This window comes from Telmatherina bonti (genome assembly GCF_933228915.1).
Source record: "Telmatherina bonti genome assembly, chromosome: 23".
NCBI lineage: Eukaryota > Metazoa > Chordata > Actinopteri > Atheriniformes > Telmatherinidae > Telmatherina > Telmatherina bonti.
In genome coordinates this window covers 30345517-30370780 of record NC_136632.1, presented here as the reverse complement: position 1 = coordinate 30370780, position 25264 = coordinate 30345517, and the positions used below count along the sequence as shown (strand labels likewise).

Genomic DNA, 25264 nt, shown 5'->3' with positions numbered 1-25264 from the left:
TTTAGGTCTACAGGATGATGTGGAGGTGTCTTTAGGTCTACAGGATGATGTGGAGGTGTCTTTAGGTCTACAGGATGATGTGGAGGTGTCTTTAGGTCTACAGGATGATGTGGAGGTGTCTTTAGGTCTACAGGATGATGTGGAGGTGTCTTTAGGTCTACAGGATGATGTGGAGGTGTCTTTAGGTCTACAGGATGATGTGGAGGTGTCTTTAGGTCTACAGGATGATGTGGAGGTGTCTTTAGGTCTACAGGATGATGTGGAGTGTCTTTAGGTCTACAGGATGATGTGGAGGTGTCTTTAGGTCTACAGGATGATGTGGAGGTGTCTTTAGGTCTACAGGATGATGTGGAGTGTCTTTAGGTCTACAGGATGATGTGGAGGTGTCTTTAGGTCTACAGGATGATGTGGAAGTGTCTTTAGGTCTACAGGATGATGTGGAAGGTGTCTTTAGGTCTACAGGATGATGTGGAAGTGTCTTTAGGTCTACAGGATGATGTGAAGTGGTCTTTAGGTCTACAGGATGATGTGAAGTGTCTTTAGGTCTACAGGATGATGTGGAAGTGTCTTTAGTTCTACAGGATGATGTGGAGGTGTCTTTAGGTCTACAGGATGATGTGGAGTGTCTTTAGGTCTACAGGATGATGTGGAAGTGTCTTTAGGTCTACAGGATGATGTGGAAGTGTCTTTAGGTCTACAGGATGATGTGGAGGTGTCTTTAGGTCTACAGGATGATGTGGAAGTGTCTTTAGGTCTACAGGATGATGTGGAAGTGTCTTTAGGTCTACAGGATGATGTGGAAGTGTCTTTAGGTCTACAGGATGATGTGGAGGTGTCTTTAGGTCTACAGGATGATGTGGAAGTGTCTTTAGGTCTACAGGATGATGTGGAAGTGTCTTTAGGTCTACAGGATGATGTGGAAGTGTCTTTAGGTCTACAGGATGATGTGGAAGTGTCTTTAGGTCTACAGGATGATGTGGAAGTGTCTTTAGGTCTACAGGATGATGTGGAAGTGTCTTTAGGTCTACAGGATGATGTGGAGTGTCTTTAGGTCTACAGGATGATGTGGAGGTGTCTTTAGGTCTACAGGATGATGTGGAGGTGTCTTTAGGTCTACAGGATGATGTGGAAGTGTCTTTAGGTCTACAGGATGATGTGGAGGTGTCTTTAGGTCTACAGGATGATGTGGAAGGTGTCTTTAGGTCTACAGGATGATGTGGAAGTGTCTTTAGGTCTACAGGATGATGTGGAAGTGTCTTTAGGTCTACAGGATGATGTGGAGGTGTCTTTAGGTCTACAGGATGATGTGGAAGTGTCTTTAGGTCTACAGGATGATGTGGAAGTGTCTTTAGGTCTACAGGATGATGTGGAAGTGTCTTTAGGTCTACAGGATGATGTGGAAGTGTCTTTAGGTCTACAGGATGATGTGGAGGTGTCTTTAGGTCTACAGGATGATGTGGAGGTGTCTTTAGGTCTACAGGATGATGTGGAGGTGTCTTTAGGTCTACAGGATGATGTGGAGGTGTCTTTAGGTCTACAGGATGATGTGGAGGTGTCTTTAGGTCTACAGGATGATGTGGAGGTGTCTTTAGGTCTACAGGATGATGTGGAAGTGTCTTTAGGTCTACAGGATGATGTGGAGGTGTCTTTAGGTCTACAGGATGATGTGGAGTGTCTTTAGGTCTACAGGATGATGTGGAAGTGTCTTTAGGTCTACAGGATGATGTGGAAGTGTCTTTAGGTCTACAGGATGATGTGGAGGTGTCTTTAGGTCTACAGGATGATGTGGAAGTGTCTTTAGGTCTACAGGATGATGTGGAAGTGTCTTTAGGTCTACAGGATGATGTGGAAGTGTCTTTAGGTCTACAGGATGATGTGAAGTGTCTTTAGGTCTACAGGATGATGTGGAAGTGTCTTTAGGTCTACAGGATGATGTGGAAGTGTCTTTAGGTCTACAGGATGATGTGGAAGTGTCTTTAGGTCTACAGGATGATGTGGAAGTGTCTTTAGGTCTACAGGATGATGTGGAGTGTCTTTAGGTCTACAGGATGATGTGGAGGTGTCTTTAGGTCTACAGGATGATGTGGAGGTGTCTTTAGGTCTACAGGATGATGTGGAAGTGTCTTTAGGTCTACAGGATGATGTGGAAGTGTCTTTAGGTCTACAGGATGATGTGGAGTGTCTTTAGGTCTACAGGATGATGTGGAAGTGTCTTTAGGTCTACAGGATGATGTGGAGTGTCTTTAGGTCTACAGGATGATGTGGAAGTGTCTTTAGGTCTACAGGATGATGTGGAGGTGTCTTTAGGTCTACAGGATGATGTGGAGGTGTGTCTTTAGGTCTACAGGATGATGTGGAGGTGTCTTTAGGTCTACAGGATGATGTGGAGTGTCTTTAGGTCTACAGGATGATGTGGAAGTGTCTTTAGGTCTACAGGATGATGTGGAAGTGTCTTTAGGTCTACAGGATGATGTGGAAGTGTCTTTAGGTCTACAGGATGATGTGGAGGTGTCTTTAGGTCTACAGGATGATGTGGAAGTGTCTTTAGGTCTACAGGATGATGTGGAAGTGTCTTTAGGTCTACAGGATGATGTGGAGGTGTCTTTAGGTCTACAGGATGATGTGGAGGTGTCTTTAGGTCTACAGGATGATGTGGAAGGTGTCTTTAGGTCTACAGGATGATGTGGAGGTGTCTTTAGGTCTACAGGATGATGTGGAGGTGTCTTTAGGTCTACAGGATGATGTGGAAGTGTCTTTAGGTCTACAGGATGATGTGGAGTGTCTTTAGGTCTACAGGATGATGTGGAAGTGTCTTTAGGTCTACAGGATGATGTGGAGGTGTCTTTAGGTCTACAGGATGATGTGGAGGTGTCTTTAGGTCTACAGGATGATGTGGAAGTGTCTTTAGGTCTACAGGATGATGTGGAGGTGTCTTTAGGTCTACAGGATGATGTGGAGTGTCTTTAGGTCTACAGGATGATGTGGAGGTGTCTTTAGGTCTACAGGATGATGTGGAAGTGTCTTTAGGTCTACAGGATGATGTGGAGGTGTCTTTAGGTCTACAGGATGATGTGGAAGTGTCTTTAGGTCTACAGGATGATGTGGAAGTGTCTTTAGGTCTACAGGATGATGTGGAGGTGTCTTTAGGTCTACAGGATGATGTGGAAGTGTCTTTAGGTCTACAGGATGATGTGGAAGTGTCTTTAGGTCTACAGGATGATGTGGAAGTGTCTTTAGGTCTACAGGATGATGTGGAGGTGTCTTTAGGTCTACAGGATGATGTGGAGGTGTCTTTAGGTCTACAGGATGATGTGGAAGTGTCTTTAGGTCTACAGGATGATGTGGAAGTGTCTTTAGGTCTACAGGATGATGTGGAGGTGTCTTTAGGTCTACAGGATGATGTGGAGGTGTCTTTAGGTCTACAGGATGATGTGGAAGTGTCTTTAGGTCTACAGGATGATGTGGAAGTGTCTTTAGGTCTACAGGATGATGTGGAAGGTGTCTTTAGGTCTACAGGATGATGTGGAGGTGTCTTTAGGTCTACAGGATGATGTGGAAGTGTCTTTAGGTCTACAGGATGATGTGGAAGTGTCTTTAGGTCTACAGGATGATGTGGAGGTGTCTTTAGGTCTACAGGATGATGTGGAGGTGTCTTTAGGTCTACAGGATGATGTGGAGGTGTCTTTAGGTCTACAGGATGATGTGGAGGTGTCTTTAGGTCTACAGGATGATGTGGAAGTGTCTTTAGGTCTACAGGATGATGTGGAGTGTCTTTAGGTCTACAGGATGATGTGGAAGTGTCTTTAGGTCTACAGGATGATGTGGAGGTGTCTTTAGGTCTACAGGATGATGTGGAGGTGTCTTTAGGTCTACAGGATGATGTGGAGGTGTCTTTAGGTCTACAGGATGATGTGGAGTGTCTTTAGGTCTACAGGATGATGTGGAAGTGTCTTTAGGTCTACAGGATGATGTGGAGGTGTCTTTAGGTCTACAGGATGATGTGGAGTGTCTTTAGGTCTACAGGATGATGTGGAGGTGTCTTTAGGTCTACAGGATGATGTGGAAGTGTCTTTAGGTCTACAGGATGATGTGGAAGTGTCTTTAGGTCTACAGGATGATGTGGAAGTGTCTTTAGGTCTACAGGATGATGTGGAGGTGTCTTTAGGTCTACAGGATGATGTGGAAGTGTCTTTAGGTCTACAGGATGATGTGGAGGTGTCTTTAGGTCTACAGGATGATGTGGAGGTGTCTTTAGGTCTACAGGATGATGTGGAAGTGTCTTTAGGTCTACAGGATGATGTGGAAGTGTCTTTAGGTCTACAGGATGATGTGGAGGTGTCTTTAGGTCTACAGGATGATGTGGAAGTGTCTTTAGGTCTACAGGATGATGTGGAAGTGTCTTTAGGTCTACAGGATGATGTGGAAGTGTCTTTAGGTCTACAGGATGATGTGGAAGTGTCTTTAGGTCTACAGGATGATGTGGAGGTGTCTTTAGGTCTACAGGATGATGTGGAGGTGTCTTTAGGTCTACAGGATGATGTGGAAGTGTCTTTAGGTCTACAGGATGATGTGGAAGTGTCTTTAGGTCTACAGGATGATGTGGAGGTGTCTTTAGGTCTACAGGATGATGTGGAAGTGTCTTTAGGTCTACAGGATGATGTGGAGGTGTCTTTAGGTCTACAGGATGATGTGGAGGTGTCTTTAGGTCTACAGGATGATGTGGAAGTGTCTTTAGGTCTACAGGATGATGTGGAGGTGTCTTTAGGTCTACAGGATGATGTGGAAGTGTCTTTAGGTCTACAGGATGATGTGGAAGTGTCTTTAGGTCTACAGGATGATGTGGAGTGTCTTTAGGTCTACAGGATGATGTGGAGTGTCTTTAGGTCTACAGGATGATGTGGAAGTGTCTTTAGGTCTACAGGATGATGTGGAGGTGTCTTTAGGTCTACAGGATGATGTGGAGGTGTCTTTAGGTCTACAGGATGATGCTGGAAGTGTCTTTAGGTCTACAGGATGATGTGGAGGTGTCTTTAGGTCTACAGGATGATGTGGAGGTGTCTTTAGGTCTACAGGATGATGTGGAGGTGTCTTTAGGTCTACAGGATGATGTGGAAGTGTCTTTAGGTCTACAGGATGATGTGGAAGTGTCTTTAGGTCTACAGGATGATGTGGAAGTGTCTTTAGGTCTACAGGATGATGTGGAAGTGTCTTTAGGTCTACAGGATGATGTGGAGGTGTCTTTAGGTCTACAGGATGATGTGGAGGTGTCTTAGGTCTACAGGATGATGTGGAAGTGTCTTTAGGTCTACAGGATGATGTGGAAGTGTCTTTAGGTCTACAGGATGATGTGGAGGTGTCTTTAGGTCTACAGGATGATGTGGAGGTGTCTTTAGGTCTACAGGATGATGTGGAGGTGTCTTTAGGTCTACAGGATGATGTGGAGGTGTCTTTAGGTCTACAGGATGATGTGGAGGTGTCTTTAGTCTACAGGATGATGTGGAGTGTCTTTAGGTCTACAGGATGATGTGGAGGTGTCTTTAGGTCTACAGGATGATGTGGAGGTGTCTTTAGGTCTACAGGATGATGTGGAAGTGTCTTTAGGTCTACAGGATGATGTGGAGGTGTCTTTAGGTCTACAGGATGATGTGGAAGTGTCTTTAGGTCTACAGGATGATGTGGAGGTGTCTTTAGGTCTACAGGATGATGTGGAGGTGTCTTTAGGTCTACAGGATGATGTGGAGGTGTCTTTAGGTCTACAGGATGATGTGAAGTGTCTTTAGGTCTACAGGATGATGTGGAAGTGTCTTTAGGTCTACAGGATGATGTGGAGGTGTCTTTAGGTCTACAGGATGATGTGGAGGTGTCTTTAGGTCTACAGGATGATGTGGAAGTGTCTTTAGGTCTACAGGATGATGTGGAAGTGTCTTTAGGTCTACAGGATGATGTGGAAGTGTCTTTAGGTCTACAGGATGATGTGGAGTGTCTTTAGGTCTACAGGATGATGTGGAGGTGTCTTAGGTCTACAGGATGTGTGGAGTGTCTTAGGTCTACAGGATGATGTGGAGGTGTCTTTAGGTCTACAGGATGATGTGGAGGTGTCTTTAGGTCTACAGGATGATGTGGAGGTGTCTTTAGGTCTACAGGATGATGTGGAAGTGTCTTTAGGTCTACAGGATGATGTGGAGGTGTCTTTAGGTCTACAGGATGATGTGGAGTGTCTTTAGGTCTACAGGATGATGTGGAAGTGTCTTTAGGTCTACAGGATGATGTGGAGGTGTCTTTAGGTCTACAGGATGATGTGGAAGTGTCTTTAGGTCTACAGGATGATGTGGAGTGTCTTTAGGTCTACAGGATGATGTGGAGGTGTCTTTAGGTCTACAGGATGATGTGGAGGTGTCTTTAGGTCTACAGGATGATGTGGAGTGTCTTTAGGTCTACAGGATGATGTGGAGGTGTCTTTAGGTCTACAGGATGATGTGGAGGTGTCTTTAGGTCTACAGGATGATGTGGAGGTGTCTTTAGGTCTACAGGATGATGTGGAGTGTCTTTAGGTCTACAGGATGATGTGGAGGTGTCTTTAGGTCTACAGGATGATGTGGAAGTGTCTTTAGGTCTACAGGATGATGTGGAAGTGTCTTTAGGTCTACAGGATGATGTGGAGTGTCTTTAGGTCTACAGGATGATGTGGAAGTGTCTTTAGGTCTACAGGATGATGTGGAAGTGTCTTTAGGTCTACAGGATGATGTGGAGGTGTCTTTAGGTCTACAGGATGATGTGGAAGTGTCTTTAGGTCTACAGGATGATGTGGAGGTGTCTTTAGGTCTACAGGATGATGTGGAGGTGTCTTTAGGTCTACAGGATGATGTGGAAGTGTCTTTAGGTCTACAGGATGATGTGGAGTGTCTTTAGGTCTACAGGATGATGTGGAGGTGTCTTTAGGTCTACAGGATGATGTGGAAGTGTCTTTAGGTCTACAGGATGATGTGGAGTGTCTTTAGGTCTACAGGATGATGTGGAGTGTCTTTAGGTCTACAGGATGATGTGGAAGTGTCTTTAGGTCTACAGGATGATGTGGAAGTGTCTTTAGGTCTACAGGATGATGTGGAGGTGTCTTTAGGTCTACAGGATGATGTGGAAGTGTCTTTAGGTCTACAGGATGATGTGGAAGTGTCTTTAGGTCTACAGGATGATGTGGAGGTGTCTTTAGGTCTACAGGATGATGTGGAAGTGTCTTTAGGTCTACAGGATGATGTGGAGGTGTCTTTAGGTCTACAGGATGATGTGGAAGGTGTCTTTAGGTCTACAGGATGATGTGGAAGTGTCTTTAGGTCTACAGGATGATGTGGAAGTGTCTTTAGGTCTACAGGATGATGTGGAAGTGTCTTTAGGTCTACAGGATGATGTGGAAGTGTCTTTAGGTCTACAGGATGAATGTGGAAGTGTCTTTAGGTCTACAGGATGATGTGGAAGTGTCTTTAGGTCTACAGGATGATGTGGAGTGTCTTTAGGTCTACAGGATGATGTGGAAGTGTCTTTAGGTCTACAGGATGATGTGGAAGTGTCTTTAGGTCTACAGGATGATGTGGAAGTGTCTTTAGGTCTACAGGATGATGTGGAGTGTCTTTAGGTCTACAGGATGATGTGGAGTGTCTTTAGGTCTACAGGATGATGTGGAGGTGTCTTTAGGTCTACAGGATGATGTGGAGGTGTCTTTAGGTCTACAGGATGATGTGGAGTGTCTTAGGTCTACAGGATGATGTGGAAGTGTCTTTAGGTCTACAGGATGATGTGGAGGTGTCTTTAGGTCTACAGGATGATGTGGAAGTGTCTTTAGGTCTACAGGATGATGTGGAGGTGTCTTTAGGTCTACAGGATGATGTGGAGTGTCTTTAGGTCTACAGGATGATGTGGAGGTGTCTTTAGGTCTACAGGATGATGTGGAGGTGTCTTTAGGTCTACAGGATGATGTGGAGGTGTCTTTAGGTCTACAGGATGATGTGGAAGTGTCTTTAGGTCTACAGGATGATGTGGAGTGTCTTTAGGTCTACAGGATGATGTGGAGGTGTCTTTAGGTCTACAGGATGATGTGGAAGTGTCTTTAGGTCTACAGGATGATGTGGAGTGTCTTTAGGTCTACAGGATGATGTGGAAGTGTCTTTAGGTCTACAGGATGATGTGGAAGTGTCTTTAGGTCTACAGGATGATGTGGAGGTGTCTTTAGGTCTACAGGATGATGTGGAAGTGTCTTTAGGTCTACAGGATGATGTGGAGGTGTCTTTAGGTCTACAGGATGATGTGGAGGTGTCTTTAGGTCTACAGGATGATGTGGAAGGTGTCTTTAGGTCTACAGGATGATGTGGAAGTGTCTTTAGGTCTACAGGATGATGTGGAGGTGTCTTTAGGTCTACAGGATGATGTGGAGGTGTCTTTAGGTCTACAGGATGATGTGGAAGTGTCTTTAGGTCTACAGGATGATGTGGAAGTGTCTTTAGGTCTACAGGATGATGTGGAAGTGTCTTTAGGTCTACAGGATGATGTGGAGGTGTCTTTAGGTCTACAGGATGATGTGGAGTGTCTTTAGGTCTACAGGATGATGTGGAAGTGTCTTTAGGTCTACAGGATGATGTGGAGGTGTCTTTAGGTCTACAGGATGATGTGGAGGTGTCTTTAGGTCTACAGGATGATGTGGAGGTGTCTTTAGGTCTACAGGATGATGTGGAAGTGTCTTTAGGTCTACAGGATGATGTGGAAGTGTCTTTAGGTCTACAGGATGATGTGGAAGTGTCTTTAGGTCTACAGGATGATGTGGAGGTGTCTTTAGGTCTACAGGATGATGTGGAAGTGTCTTTAGGTCTACAGGATGATGTGGAAGTGTCTTTAGGTCTACAGGATGATGTGGAAGTGTCTTTAGGTCTACAGGATGATGTGGAAGTGTCTTTAGGTCTACAGGATGATGTGGAGGTGTCTTTAGGTCTACAGGATGATGTGGAAGTGTCTTTAGGTCTACAGGATGATGTGGAAGTGTCTTTAGGTCTACAGGATGATGTGGAGTGTCTTTAGGTCTACAGGATGATGTGGAGGTGTCTTTAGGTCTACAGGATGATGTGGAAGTGTCTTTAGGTCTACAGGATGATGTGGAGGTGTCTTTAGGTCTACAGGATGATGTGGAAGTGTCTTTAGGTCTACAGGATGATGTGGAAGTGTCTTTAGGTCTACAGGATGATGTGGAAGTGTCTTTAGGTCTACAGGATGATGTGGAGGTGTCTTTAGGTCTACAGGATGATGTGGAAGTGTCTTTAGGTCTACAGGATGATGTGGAAGGTGTCTTTAGGTCTACAGGATGATGTGGAAGTGTCTTTAGGTCTACAGGATGATGTGGAAGTGTCTTTAGGTCTACAGGATGATGTGGAGGTGTCTTTAGGTCTACAGGATGATGTGGAAGTGTCTTTAGGTCTACAGGATGATGTGGAAGGTGTCTTTAGGTCTACAGGATGATGTGGAGGTGTCTTTAGGTCTACAGGATGATGTGGAGGTGTCTTTAGGTCTACAGGATGATGCTGGAAGTGTCTTTAGGTCTACAGGATGATGTGGAAGTGTCTTTAGGTCTACAGGATGATGTGGAAGTGTCTTTAGGTCTACAGGATGATGTGGAGGTGTCTTTAGGTCTACAGGATGATGTGGAAGTGTCTTTAGGTCTACAGGATGATGTGGAGTGTCTTTAGGTCTACAGGATGATGTGGAGGTGTCTTTAGGTCTACAGGATGATGTGGAGGTGTCTTTAGGTCTACAGGATGATGTGGAGGTGTCTTTAGGTCTACAGGATGATGTGGAAGTGTCTTTAGGTCTACAGGATGATGTGGATGTGTCTTTAGGTCTACAGGATGATGTGGAGGTGTCTTTAGGTCTACAGGATGATGTGGAAGGTGTCTTTAGGTCTACAGGATGATGTGGAGGTGTCTTTAGGTCTACAGGATGATGTGGAAGTGTCTTTAGGTCTACAGGATGATGTGGAGGTGTCTTTAGGTCTACAGGATGATGTGGAAGTGTCTTTAGGTCTACAGGATGATGTGGAAGTGTCTTTAGGTCTACAGGATGATGTGGAAGTGTCTTTAGGTCTACAGGATGATGTGGAGGTGTCTTTAGGTCTACAGGATGATGTGGAAGTGTCTTTAGGTCTACAGGATGATGTGGAAGTTGTCTTTAGGTCTACAGGATGATGTGGAGGTGTCTTTAGGTCTACAGGATGATGTGGAGGTGTCTTTAGGTCTACAGGATGATGTGGAAGTGTCTTTAGGTCTACAGGATGATGTGGAGGTGTCTTTAGGTCTACAGGATGATGTGGAAGTGTCTTTAGGTCTACAGGATGATGTGGAAGTGTCTTTAGGTCTACAGGATGATGTGGAAGTGTCTTTAGGTCTACAGGATGATGTGGAGGTGTCTTTAGGTCTACAGGATGATGTGGAAGTGTCTTTAGGTCTACAGGATGATGTGGAGGTGTCTTTAGGTCTACAGGATGATGTGGAAGTGTCTTTAGGTCTACAGGATGATGTGGAGGTGTCTTAGGTCTACAGGATGATGTGGAGGTGTCTTTAGGTCTACAGGATGATGTGGAGGTGTCTTTAGGTCTACAGGATGATGTGGAGGTGTCTTTAGGTCTACAGGATGATGTGGAGGTGTCTTTAGGTCTACAGGATGATGTGGAGGTGTCTTTAGGTCTACAGGATGATGTGGAAGTGTCTTTAGGTCTACAGGATGATGTGGAAGTGTCTTTAGGTCTACAGGATGATGTGGAAGTGTCTTTAGGTCTACAGGATGATGTGGAAGTGTCTTTAGGTCTACAGGATGATGTGGAAGGTGTCTTTAGGTCTACAGGATGATGTGGAGTGTCTTTAGGTCTACAGGATGATGTGGAGGTGTCTTTAGGTCTACAGGATGATGTGGAGGTGTCTTTAGGTCTACAGGATGATGTGGAAGTGTCTTTAGGTCTACAGGATGATGTGGAAGTGTCTTTAGGTCTACAGGATGATGTGGAGGTGTCTTTAGGTCTACAGGATGATGTGGAAGTGTCTTTAGGTCTACAGGATGATGTGGAAGTGTCTTTAGGTCTACAGGATGATGTGGAGGTGTCTTTAGGTCTACAGGATGATGTGGAAGTGTCTTTAGGTCTACAGGATGATGTGGAAGTGTCTTTAGGTCTACAGGATGATGTGGAGGTGTCTTTAGGTCTACAGGATGATGTGGAAGTGTCTTTAGGTCTACAGGATGATGTGGAAGGTGTCTTTAGGTCTACAGGATGATGTGGAAGTGTCTTTAGGTCTACAGGATGATGTGGAGTGTCTTTAGGTCTACAGGATGATGTGGAGGTGTCTTTAGGTCTACAGGATGATGTGGAGGTGTCTTTAGGTCTACAGGATGATGTGGAAGTGTCTTTAGGTCTACAGGATGATGTGGAGGTGTCTTTAGGTCTACAGGATGATGTGGAGTGTCTTTAGGTCTACAGGATGATGTGGAAGTGTCTTTAGGTCTACAGGATGATGTGGAGGTGTCTTTAGGTCTACAGGATGATGTGGAGGTGTCTTTAGGTCTACAGGATGATGTGGAAGTGTCTTTAGGTCTACAGGATGATGTGGAAGTGTCTTTAGGTCTACAGGATGATGTGGAGGTGTCTTTAGGTCTACAGGATGATGTGGAGGTGTCTTTAGGTCTACAGGATGATGTGGAAGTGTCTTTAGGTCTACAGGATGATGTGGAAGTGTCTTTAGGTCTACAGGATGATGTGGAAGTGTCTTTAGGTCTACAGGATGATGTGGAGGTGTCTTTAGGTCTACAGGATGATGTGGAGGTGTCTTTAGGTCTACAGGATGATGTGGAGGTGTCTTTAGGTCTACAGGATGATGTGGAAGTGTCTTTAGGTCTACAGGATGATGTGGAGGTGTCTTTAGGTCTACAGGATGATGTGGAGGTGTCTTTAGGTCTACAGGATGATGTGGAAGTGTCTTTAGGTCTACAGGATGATGTGGAGTGTCTTTAGGTCTACAGGATGATGTGGAAGTGTCTTTAGGTCTACAGGATGATGTGGAGGTGTCTTTAGGTCAACAGGATGATGTGGAAGTGTCTTTAGGTCTACAGGATGATGTGGAGGTGTCTTTAGGTCTACAGGATGATGTGGAGGTGTCTTTAGGTCTACAGGATGATGTGGAAGTGTCTTTAGGTCTACAGGATGATGTGGAAGTGTCTTTAGGTCTACAGGATGATGTGGAGGTGTCTTTAGGTCTACAGGATGATGTGGAGGTGTCTTTAGGTCTACAGGATGATGTGGAAGTGTCTTTAGGTCTACAGGATGATGTGGAGTGTCTTTAGGTCTACAGGATGATGTGGAGGTGTCTTTAGGTCTACAGGATGATGTGGAAGTGTCTTTAGGTCTACAGGATGATGTGGAAGTGTCTTTAGGTCTACAGGATGATGTGGAGGTGTCTTTAGGTCTACAGGATGATGTGGAGGTGTCTTTAGGTCTACAGGATGATGTGGAAGTGTCTTTAGGTCTACAGGATGATGTGGAAGTGTCTTTAGGTCTACAGGATGATGTGGAGGTGTCTTTAGGTCTACAGGATGATGTGGAGGTGTCTTTAGGTCTACAGGATGATGTGGAGGTGTCTTTAGGTCTACAGGATGATGTGGAGGTGTCTTTAGGTCTACAGGATGATGTGGAGGTGTCTTTAGGTCTACAGGATGATGTGGAGGTGTCTTTAGGTCTACAGGATGATGTGGAGGTGTCTTTAGGTCTACAGGATGATGTGGAAGTGTCTTTAGGTCTACAGGATGATGTGGAAGTGTCTTTAGGTCTACAGGATGATGTGGAGGTGTCTTTAGGTCTACAGGATGATGTGGAAGTGTCTTTAGGTCTACAGGATGATGTGGATGTGTCTTTAGGTCTACAGGATGATGTGGAAGGTGTCTTTAGGTCTACAGGATGATGTGGAGGTGTCTTTAGGTCTACAGGATGATGTGGAAGTGTCTTTAGGTCTACAGGATGATGTGGAAGTGTCTTTAGGTCTACAGGATGATGTGGAAGTGTCTTTAGGTCTACAGGATGATGTGGAAGTGTCTTTAGGTCTACAGGATGATGTGGAAGTGTCTTTAGGTCTACAGGATGATGTGGAAGTGTCTTTAGGTCTACAGGATGATGTGGAGTGTCTTTAGGTCTACAGGATGATGTGGAAGTGTCTTTAGGTCTACAGGATGATGTGGAGTGTCTTTAGGTCTACAGGATGATGTGGAGTGTCTTTAGGTCTACAGGATGATGTGGAGGTGTCTTTAGGTCTACAGGATGATGTGGAGTGTCTTTAGGTCTACAGGATGATGTGGAAGTGTCTTTAGGTCTACAGGATGATGTGGAGGTGTCTTTAGGTCTACAGGATGATGTGGAGTGTCTTTAGGTCTACAGGATGATGTGGAAGTGTCTTTAGGTCTACAGGATGATGTGGAAGGTGTCTTTAGGTCTACAGGATGATGTGGAGGTGTCTTTAGGTCTACAGGATGATGTGGAAGTGTCTTTAGGTCTACAGGATGATGTGGAAGTGTCTTTAGGTCTACAGGATGATGTGGAGGTGTCTTTAGGTCTACAGGATGATGTGGAGTGTCTTTAGGTCTACAGGATGATGTGGAGGTGTCTTTAGGTCTACAGGATGATGTGGAAGTGTCTTTAGGTCTACAGGATGATGTGGAGTGTCTTTAGGTCTACAGGATGATGTGGAAGTGTCTTTAGGTCTACAGGATGATGTGGAGTGTCTTTAGGTCTACAGGATGATGTGGAGGTGTCTTTAGGTCTACAGGATGATGTGGAGGTGTCTTTAGGTCTACAGGATGATGTGGGGTCTATGGCCCATCTGGATTGGTTTTTAGGTGCACTATAAACAAAGATTAGTTGAGATGTGGAGGTGTCTCTTTCGATTAATTAAGGAGGATTTGTGTCTCCATTAACTTTAGACTTTGTGCGTTTTTCCCTCCAGAGGGAGGCGGTCTCCTCGGGGTCGGCGTCCTCTGCCAGGACCAGGAAGTCTTCCTGACACAGACAAAGACCATCTTCTGACTGATCAGAGTGCCACCTACAGGAAGTACCCAGGACTCAACAATGTGGCGTACATGGTAGCACACATGTCCAACCTTTAAAACTATTAAATCTGAACCGGTCACCAAGTTTTAAACTATGTGGAACACCTTGTGAACTGGACCATATTAATCATCTCCACTATATTCTGTCTTTCCTCACACAGTCGGACCCTGACCTGCCCCCAGACTACGGCAGTCCCTCCCCTACTGACGAGGTCTTTGACCCTGCCCCACCCCCACCCCCCTACATGCCCCCACAGCCCTCCATTGAGGAGGCCCGGCAGCAGATGCACTCCCTACTGGATGATGCCTTTGCCCTGGTGTCGCCATCCTCGCAGGGTAGCGCCGGGGTGAGCGGGGTAAGCCCTGCCCTGCCCAGCCCCTCCCCTCAGGGCCGGCCTCTGAGCCGACAGTGGGGGTCTTATCCAGCTGTTCTCTTCCACAGCCCCTTTTCTGCAGTGAGTGTGTTGACCTGCAGCAGAGGCTAAACACTGTTATGGATTTATGTTGAACTTGTGTGTCCTGTTTTCTCCCTGCAGAGATATGCAGAGTTGGGAATGTCCCCAACGTCCATCCACGGTATGCTCCCAAGGTCTGTATATCATCACACCCCAGGTTCTAGTTTTCTTCTACTCTGAAGATAGTGTTCTGTCTCCTCTAGTTTTAAACAACAAACAAACCATATACTTACACACAGAGCGGTTCTGCCTTTGTCCTTCTTACCAAGTTGCATAGGAAGTGATGATGCTTTCAACTAATCAGAGCATTGCAGTGTCAAACTCTACCTTTAGGGCAATATTGGTGTGATTGGGATCCCTGCAGAAGGTTCCCAACAACAGCAGAACTTGTCTTATTGGATTGTCACTCCTCCCAGTTTTTGTGTATCAAGCAAAAACTGATCAAACAAAAAGAGTTTTTTCCCCGTACCAGCCCAGACTAGTTGTTGGAAACAGGAAATTAAAACCAGGTATTGGCCCTGGACCTGAAACGGTACTGATCCATTGTTTGTATTTAACAGGCAGGGTTTAGGTTTGGGAGGGTACGCTCCCACTGGAGACCAGCTGCAGGAGCCAGTTTACTCCAACAGGGGGCAGTACGAGGACCCTCCATCCTCCTCCAGACCACGGCCTGTAGGGGGCAGCACAGGTGCAGTTATCTCGTTGCATTGACCGCATCTGTTTCTTATTTATTGTTCACTAAAGCATAACAACTCAAACTTCTATTTCGTATCTGAATTCATGGACATCTAGGTGCCCAGCTCCACCATCTGACACAAGTGGGCCTGTCCAGTCAGATTGGAGCATATCCTGGAGTGGGTCGCAGCATGTCTGGGCCCACTGGATCCAGTTGGCACCACCAGCTGTCAGACCAGGACGTGTCCAGACCAGGAGCCAGCAGGGAGAGTGTGAGTTATAAAGTCAGGGAACTGGACCTAACAGAAAACCTCTGATCTTATGTGGTGTAGAAACTGGACCTATAGAACATGGACTATGAAAAAGGAACTATTGGGAACAATGAATAGGAAATCCAGAAAAGTAACAAGGGGGAATTATGGAACATGGGAACAGGAACTATGGGAAACTGTGGAACACAAATTATAGAACAGGCACTGTGGGGTAATGGGGACTATGGAATAGGAACTATAGAACGGGAACTATGAGAAACCATGGAAGGTGGGACCAGGAACTATGGAATAGGAACTGTAGAACGGGAACTATGAGAAACTATGGAACATCGGAACAGGAACTATGGAATAGGAACTGTAGAACATGAACTATTGGGTACTATGGAACATGTGAATTGAAACTATGTAAAACTATGGAATGGGGACTATGTAATAGAACTATAGAACAGGAACAATGAGAAACTATGGAACATGGGAACAGGAACTATGGAATAGAAACTATAGAACAGGAACTATGGGATACTATGGAACATGGGAACAGGAACTATGGAATAGGAACTATAGAACGGGAACTATGAGAAACTATGGAACATGGGAACAGGAAATATGGAATAGGAACTGTAGAACGAGAACTATGAGAAACTATGTAACATGGGAACAGGAACTATGGAATAGGAACTGTAGAACGGGAACTATGAGAAACTATGGAACATGGGAACAGGAACTATGGAATAGGAACTGCAGAAAAGGAACTATGGGAAACTATGGAACATGGGAACAGGAACTATGTAACACTATGGAATGGGGACTATGGAATAGGAACTATAGAACAGGAACAATGAGAAACTATGGAACATGGGAACAGGAACTATGGAATAGGAACTATGGAACGGGAACTATGAGAAACTACAGAACATGGGAACAGGAACTATGGAATAGGAACTATAGATCAGGAACATTGGGCTACTATGGAACATGGGAACATGAACTTTTTAGGACTATGGAACAGGGACTGTAAAACGGAAACTATGGGAAAATATGGAACATGGGGACAGGAACTATGGAATAGGAACTATAGAATGGGAACTATGAGGTACAATGGAACAGGGGAACAGGAACTGTGGAATAGGAACTATAGAACGGGAACTATGAGGTACAATGGAACAGGGGAACAGGAACTGTGGAATAGGAACTATAGAACAGGGACTATGAGAAACTATGGAACATGGGATAACTATGGAATAGGAACTGTAGAGAAGGAACTATGAGAAACTATGGAACATGGGAACAGGAACTATGTAACACTATGGAATAGGGACTATGGAATAGGAACTATAGAACAGGAACAATGAGAAACTATGGAACATGGGAACAGGAACTATGGAATAGGAACTATAGAACAGGAACTATGGGGTACTATGGAACATGGGAACAGGAACTATGGAATAGGAACTATAGAACGGGAACTATTGGGTACTATGGAACATGGGAACAGGAACTATGGAATAGGAACTATAGAACAGGAACAATGAGAAACTATGGAACATGGGAACAGGAACTATGGAATAGGAACTATAGAAAGGGAACTATGAGAAACTATGGAACATGGGATAACTATGGAATTGGAACTGTAGAAAAGGAACTATGGGAAACTATGGAACATGGGAACAGGAACTGTGTAACACTATGGAATAGGGACTATGGAATAGGAACTATAGAACAGGAACAATGAGAAACTATGGAACATGGGAACAGGAACTATGGAATAGGAACTATAGAACAGGAACTATGGGGTACTATGGAACATGGGAACAGGAACTATGGAATAGGAACAATAGAACGGGAACTATGAGAAACTATGGAACATGGGAACAGGAACTATGGCATAGGAACTATAGAACATGAACTATGGGGTACTATGGAACATGGGAACAGGAACTATGGAATAGGAACTATAGAACAGGAACTATTGGGTGCTATGGAACATGGGAACAGGAACTATGGAATAGGAACTATAGAATGGGAACTATGAGAAACTATGGAACATGGGAATCGCAACTTTGTAGGGCTATGGAACAGGGACTGTAGAACGGGAACGATGGGAAACTATGGAACATGGGAACAGGAACTATGAGGACTGTGGAGCAGGAGAACTTGAACGATGGAAAACTATAGAACAAAGACTATTGAATAGGAACTATATAACAGGGACTATGTGGAACTATGGAACAGTGACTGTAGAACAGGAACTAAATAACAGGAACTATGGGGAACTATAGAAAAGGAATTATAGATCAGGAATTATGGGTACTATGGAACATGGGAACAGGAACTATGGAATAGGAACTATAGAACAGGAACTATGGGGTACTATGGAACATGGGAACAGGAACTATGGAATAGGAACTATAGAACAGGAACTATTGGTACTATGGAACATGGGAACAGGAACTATGGAATAGGAACTATAGAACAGGAACTATGGGGTACTATGGAACATGGGAACAGGAACTATGGAATAGGAACTATAGAACAGGAACTATTGGCCACTATGGAACATGGGAACAGGAATTATGGAATAGGAACTACAGAACAGGAACTATGGGGTACTATGGAACATGGGAACAGGAACTATGGAATAGGAGCTATAGAACAGGAACTATGGGGTACTATGTAACATGGGAACATGAACTATGGAAAACTATGGAACATGGGGACAGGAACTATGGAATAGGGACTATAGAACGGGAACTATGAGAAACTATGGAACATGGGAACAGGAACTATGGAAGAGTAACTATAGAACGGGAACTATGGGGTACAATGGAACAGGGGAACAGGAACTGTGGAATAGGAACTATAGAACGGGAACTATGAGAAAGTATGGAACATGGGACAGGAACTATGGAATAGGAACTGTAGAACGGGAACTATGAGAAACAATGGAACATGGGAACCGCAACTTTGTCAGACTATGGAACAGGGACTGTAGAATGGGAATTGTGGGAAACTATGGAACATGGGAACAGAAACTATGGAACATGGGAACAGGAACTTTGTAGGGCTATGGAACAGGGACTGTAGAACGGGAACGATGGGAAACTATGGAACATGGGAACAGGAACTATGAGGACCATGGAGCAGGAGAACTTGAACGATGGAAAACTATAGAACAAAGACTATGGAATAGGAACTATATAACAGGGACTATGTGGAACTATGGAACAGTGACTGTAGAACAGGAACTAAATAACAGGAACTATGGGGAACTATAGAAAAGGAATTATAGATCAGGAATTATGGGTACTATGGAACATGGGAACAGGAACTATGGAATAGGAACTATAGAACAGGAACTATTGGTACTATGGAACATGGGAACAGGAACTATGGAATAGGAACTATAGAACAGGAACTATGGGGTACTATGGAACATGGGAACAGGAACTATGGAATAGGAACTATAGAACAGGAACTATTGGCCACTATGGAACATGGGAACAGGAATTATGGAATAGGAACTACAGAACAGGAACTATGGGGTACTATGGAACATGGGAACAGGAACTATGGAATAGGAGCTATAGAACAGGAACTATGGGGTACTATGTAACATGGGAACATGAACTATGGAAAACTATGGAACATGGGGACAGGAACTATGGAATAGGGACTATAGAACGGGAACTATGAGAAACTATGGAACATGGGAACAGGAACTATGGAAGAGTAACTATAGAACGGGAACTATGGGGTACAATGGAACAGGGGAACAGGAACTGTGGAATAGGAACTGTAGAACGGGAACTATGAGAAACAATGGAACATGGGAACCGCAACTTTGTCAGACTATGGAACAGGGACTGTAGAACGGTAACGATGGGAAACTATGGAACATGGGAACAGGAACTATGAGGACTATGGAGCAGGAGAACTTGATTGATGGAAAACTATAGAACAAAGACTATGGAATAGGAACTATATAACAGGGACTATGTGGAACTATGGAACAGTGACTGTAGAACAGGAACTATGGGGAACTATAGAAAAGGAATTATAGATCAGGAATTATGGGTACTATGGAACATGGGAACAGGAACTATGGAATAGGAACTATAGAACAGGAACTATTGGTACTATGGAACATGGGAACAGGAACTATGGAATAGGAACTATAGAACAGGAACTATGGGGTACTATGGAACATGGGAACAGGAACTTTGTAGGGCTATGGAACAGGGACTGTAGAACGGGAACGATGGGAAACTATGGAACATGGAAACAGGAACTATGAGGACTATGGAGCAGGAGAACTTGAACGATGGAAAACTATAGAACAAAGACTATTGAATAGGAACTATATAACAGGGACTATGTGGAATTATGGAACAGTGACTGTAGAACAGGAACTAAATAACAGGAACTATGGGGAACTATAGAAAAGGAATTATAGATCAGGAATTATGGGTACTATGGAACATGGGAACAGGAACTCTATAAAACTATGGAACAGGGACTATGGAGTAGGAACTATAGGACAGGAATAATGAGAAACTATGGAAAAGGGGAACAGGAACTCTGTAAAACTATGGAACAGGGACTAGGGAATAGGAACTATAGAACAGGAACAATGGGGTACTATGGAAGAGGGAAACAGGACCTATGTGGGACTATGGAACAAGGACCATAGAACCTTTTTAAAACCAGATTTAAGCATTTTAGCTGGTTTGTCATCCGTCACATTCAGATTTCAGTCCAGAAAAAAAACTTGAGGCAATTCACTTTTCAATTCAGTCTGACTTTTTTACAACTAATCTGAGGAACACTTCATCTAGTTCAAACCAGTTGGGCTCTTTCCAAATACACCAGGAATCGTGCAAAAACTAAATATTGCAATAAAAAAAAAAACAGCAAATGGAAACACCTACACTTAGAAAAAAGTCTCAAATATCGTTTTTATGCTGTCATGAGGTAGTTTCCATTTTGAAACATATCGCAAAAGTGTAATGAAAACACTTCTGGTACATCAGGCGCGGTGTGGAACAAACAGCAAATTTCAGAGTTTTAGCCTTCAGCCGCAGACTTGAGGCTAATGCGCTAAACTCGGTTCACTGGAAACACCCGCAAATCGCAGTTGTTGTAATGGAAACGCATCTCGTCTCCACATCCGTACGGTTGATTTTAGTCATTCAGAGAGTCCATGTCCTGAATCCAGCATGCCAATCAGATGTTTCCCTGCTGCAACACAGTGACCTATTTATATGAGCGAACATCTAAAACTTGCAAAAAGGTAGTCTTTCTCACCTCTTCATCCTCTTCACCGTCCTCTCTTCTCCCCACAGGTGCTGTCGTTCCCAGAGTTCTCCTCTGCCTCTGTTTTCCAGATGCCCAGCTCCTCGCTGCGCGACCCCTCGGCTCCGCCCCTCCTCCTGACCTCACCCACCCCTGAGTATCCACCTGAGGACGCCTCCCCCTCCGCCCACACCTCCGCCTCTCTGATAAAGGCCATCAGGGAGGAGCTGCAGCGCCTGGCCCAGAAGCAGGCTGCAGTAACCAGTTACCCCTAGACTCATCTGGACCTGTTTGGGTTCAGACCCAACAAACTCTTACCATCCAGAACAAGGACAGTGTCTTCTGAAGACCTCCGGTTCTTTACAGGGTCCCATCCTTCTTTATTTGTCCATCATGACTCCGTCTTTCATTTCAAGTTAGACTCAGCCTTTTCCACTGAAGTGCTTCCTGGAGTAGATCATTCCATGATCATTCTTCCTGAACTTCCAGGCCGAGGAACCTCTGGAGCAGCTGGATTCTCCTGACAGTCTGACTGGACGGGGCTTCCAGCAGTCCTGGAGCTGACTGGCCGCCATGGTCTTCTACAGGTTTTGGGGAAAACTGAACGAGTCATCGCTCCTGGAGTTCGAAAGTGGATCATTCATCACTGAGTTCTGGACTGAACAGAGCTTTTAATCTTCTGGAGTGGACCGTCTCTTCTGCACTTCAGAAGGCCATCGTCCCTCCTGGCCTTCAGGTGGATTGTTCTTCCAGACCTGGAGCACAGGATCGCCTTGTACCCGGAAGATGATGGTCCTGCTGAAGTTCTGAAGACGGCGGTCTTTCTGGACCCTCTGTGGTGCTAACCGTCAGCCTCATAACGTCTCCTCATTGACCAGTTACTGCCTTTCACCCCCATCGGCCACGATGAGCAGGTCCATCAACCATCTGATGAGGTCTTAGGACTGTGGACAGCTGGAGGTCAAACGTTACGAACAGAGAAATAAAAAGGAAAAAAAAAATATATATATATATAGATAGATATATACATCTATCTATATATATAAAACAAATCTGTAAAGAAAAAGAATCCGATGAGCACAATGTTAATGTGAGAGGAACTATGGGAGCATTGAGATGTTATTTTTCCCAAGTTTATTTTGTCCAGAAAAGACCAAACTACTGTTCTGTGCTCGTAAAGCTCTTGTGTTTGAGCTCGCTGTAGATGTTGAGCGTTTGTTGCTTCGTGTCGCTGCTCGCTCGTGTGTTCATGCATCTCGTCGCTGATTGGTTGCTTCTGAAAGACAGAGCGCTGCAGATCAGCTCGGCCTGGTTCTGGAGACGGGAAGCTGGAGGAGCGTTCTCCACCACCAGTCAGAACTGCTCGGTGGTTCTTGGTGACAAGAAGCAGCAGCAGAGCCGGGTCACTGGGACTTGGTTTCAGTCCGCTAGTGGATCTGTAGCCTCGCTAGAACCAGGACGTTCAGATTGTCTCCATGAGGACTTATATGTCCACCGCTGGGACAGATTCCCTCTCAGTGGACGACGCGACGCCCCGGTGGACGACGCGACGCCCCGGTGGACGACGCGACGCCCGCGACGTCCCGGTGGACGACGCGACGTCCCGGTGGACGACGCGACGCCCCGGTGGACGACGCGACGCCCCGGTGGACGACCCGACGCCCCGGTGGACGACCCGACGCCCCGGTGGACGACGCGACGTCCCGGTGGACGACGCGACGCCCCGGTGGACGACGCGACGCCCCGGTGGACGACCCGACGCCCCGGTGGACGACGCGACGCCCCGGTGGACGACGCGACGCCCCGGTGGACGACGCGACGCCCCGGTGGACGACCCGACGCCCCGGTGGACGACGCGACGCCCCGGTGGACGACCCGACGCCCCGGTGGACGACCCGACGTCCCGGTGGACGACCCGACGCCCCGGTGGACGACGCGACGCCCCGGTGGACGACCCGACGCCCCGGTGGACGACGCGACGCCCCGGTGGACGACCCGACGCCCCGGTGGACGACGCGACGCCCCGGTGGACGACCCGACGCCCCGGTGGACGACCCGACGCCCCGGTGGACGACGCGACGCCCCGGTGGACGACCCGACGCCCCGGTGGACGACGCGACGCCCCGGTGGACGACCCGACGCCCCGGTGGACGACGCGACGCCCCGGTGGACGACCCGACGCCCCGGTGGACGACGCGACGCCCCGGTGGACGACCCGACGCCCCGGTGGACGACGCGACGCCCCGGTGGACGACCCGACGCCCCGGTGGACGACGCGACGCCCCGGTGGACGACCCGACGCCCCGGTGGACGACGCGACGCCCCGGTGGACGACGCGACGCCCCGGTGGACGACCCGACGCCCCGGTGGACGACCCGACGTCCCGGTGGACGACCCGACGCCCCGGTGGACGACGCGACGCCCCGGTGGACGACGCGACGCCCCGGTGGACGACCCGACGCCCCGGTGGACGACGCGACGCCCCGGTGGACGACCCGACGCCCCGGTGGACGACGCGACGCCCCGGTGGACGACCCGACGCCCCGGTGGACGACCCGACGCCCCGGTGGACGACCCGACGTCCCGGTGGACGACCCGACGCCCCGGTGGACGACGCGACGCCCCGGTGGACGACCCGACGCCCCGGTGGACGACGCGACGCCCCGGTGGACGACCCGACGCCCCGGTGGACGACGCGACGCCCCGGTGGACGACCCGACGCCCCGGTGGACGACGCGACGCCCCGGTGGACGACCCGACGCCCCGGTGGACGACGCGACGCCCCGGTGGATGACCCGACGCCCCGGTGGACGACGCGACGCCCCGGTGGACGACGCGACGCCCCGGTGGACGACCCGACGCCCCGGTGGACGACGCGACGCCCCGGTGGACGACCCGACGCCCCGGTGGACGACGCGACGCCCCGGTGGACGACCCGACGCCCCGGTGGACGACGCGACGCCCCGGTGGACGACGCGACGCCCCGGTGGACGACCCGACGCCCCGGTGGACGACGCGACGCCCCGGTGGACGACGCGACGCCCCGGTGGACGACCCGACGCCCCGGTGGACGACCCGACGCCCCGGTGGACGACCCGACGTCCCGGTGGACGACGCGACGCCCCGGTGGACGACCCGACGCCCCGGTGGACGACGCGACGCCCCGGTGGACGACGCGACGCCCCGGTGGACGACCCGACGCCCCGGTGGACGACGCGACGCCCCGGTGGACGACCCGACGCCCCGGTGGACGACGCGACGCCCCGGTGGACGACCCGACGCCCCGGTGGACGACGCGACGCCCCGGTGGACGACGCGACGCCCCGGTGGACGACGCGACGCCCCGGTGGACAACGCGACGCCCCGGTGGACGACGCGACGCCCCGGTGGACGACCCGACGCCCCGGTGGACGACGCGACGCCCCGGTGGACGACCCGACGTCCCGGTGGACGACGCGACGCCCCGGTGGACGACCCGACGCCCCGGTGGACGACCCGACGCCCCGGTGGACGACGCGACGCCCCGGTGGACGACGCGACGCCCCGGTGGACGACGCGACGCCCCGGTGGACGACCCGACGCCCCGGTGGACGACGCGACGCCCCGGTGGACGACGCGACGTCCCGGTGGACGACGCGACGCCCCGGTGGACGACGCGACGCCCCGGTGGACGACCCGACGCCCCGGTGGACGACCCGACGCCCCGGTGGACAACGCGACGTCCCGGTGGACGACCCGACGGTTAATTGGTCCCAGCTTTCAGTGTCCTCATGAAGCCGTCCCAGACCAGTCCTGAAGATCTGGACTCCTATTGGACGAGCCTTATCCTGGCTGCAGGTCAGCTGGTTTCCCTCTCTGCTGATTGGCTGTTTCTCTGTGGCGCTCCAATGATGTCACTTCTGTCTCCGCTCTCGTCCAGCATGTTGGACGGAGTCCGAGGCTTCAGTTGTTCTTGGTGTTCGTTGATGTTCCGCATGACGGTGAAGATCTGCTTACACTTCCCGGTTCAGAACCGCGTGGTTCCGATCCACACGGTTCTGATCCAGACGGTTCTGATCCACACGGTTCTGATCCAGTGAATGTGACTAAATGATGGTGTTAAATATGAAATAACTGCTCTGTTACGGTTCTGGTTCGGCCCGGTGCCGACAGCTCCTTCATGAACCAGAGACCTACCGCAGAGCTGCTGCACTTTCTGATTGGACCTAGCACCTGTCAGTCAAAGTGAAGGCCTCGCCCACATGATCACATGGTGCTACTTCCTGCGGTTGGACCAGGGTCTCCTGGTGTCCACCAGCTCTGCAGGCTCCTCAAACGTCTGCTGAATGTTTCCTTCAACCTTTTCTAGACTTTCTGTGTTTTCTAGACCTGCCGTCGCCATGACGTCACCATGTCGTCATGGTGATGTCATCAGGGTGACGACGTGACCCGGACGACGTCACACGACACGATGACGGA

General features: G+C 48.0%; 1 protein-coding gene across 1 annotated transcript in view; it reads left to right on the top strand.

Moving 5' to 3' along the window:
• Positions 1–21081, top strand: part of LOC306773581 (UPF0606 protein KIAA1549) — a gene marked incomplete at both ends in the record, with an annotated part of 124866 nt that extends 103785 nt beyond the window's left edge. Inside the window, 6 exons of the mRNA XM_079263436.1 lie at positions 14010–14145; positions 14274–14567; positions 14649–14705; positions 15132–15255; positions 15360–15514; positions 20857–21081. Of these exons, the coding sequence (XP_079119562.1) occupies positions 14010–14145; positions 14274–14567; positions 14649–14705; positions 15132–15255; positions 15360–15514; positions 20857–21081 (991 nt within the window). The remainder of the gene's footprint in view (positions 1–14009; positions 14146–14273; positions 14568–14648; positions 14706–15131; positions 15256–15359; positions 15515–20856) is intronic.
• Positions 21082–25264: the final 4183 nt, after the last annotated feature.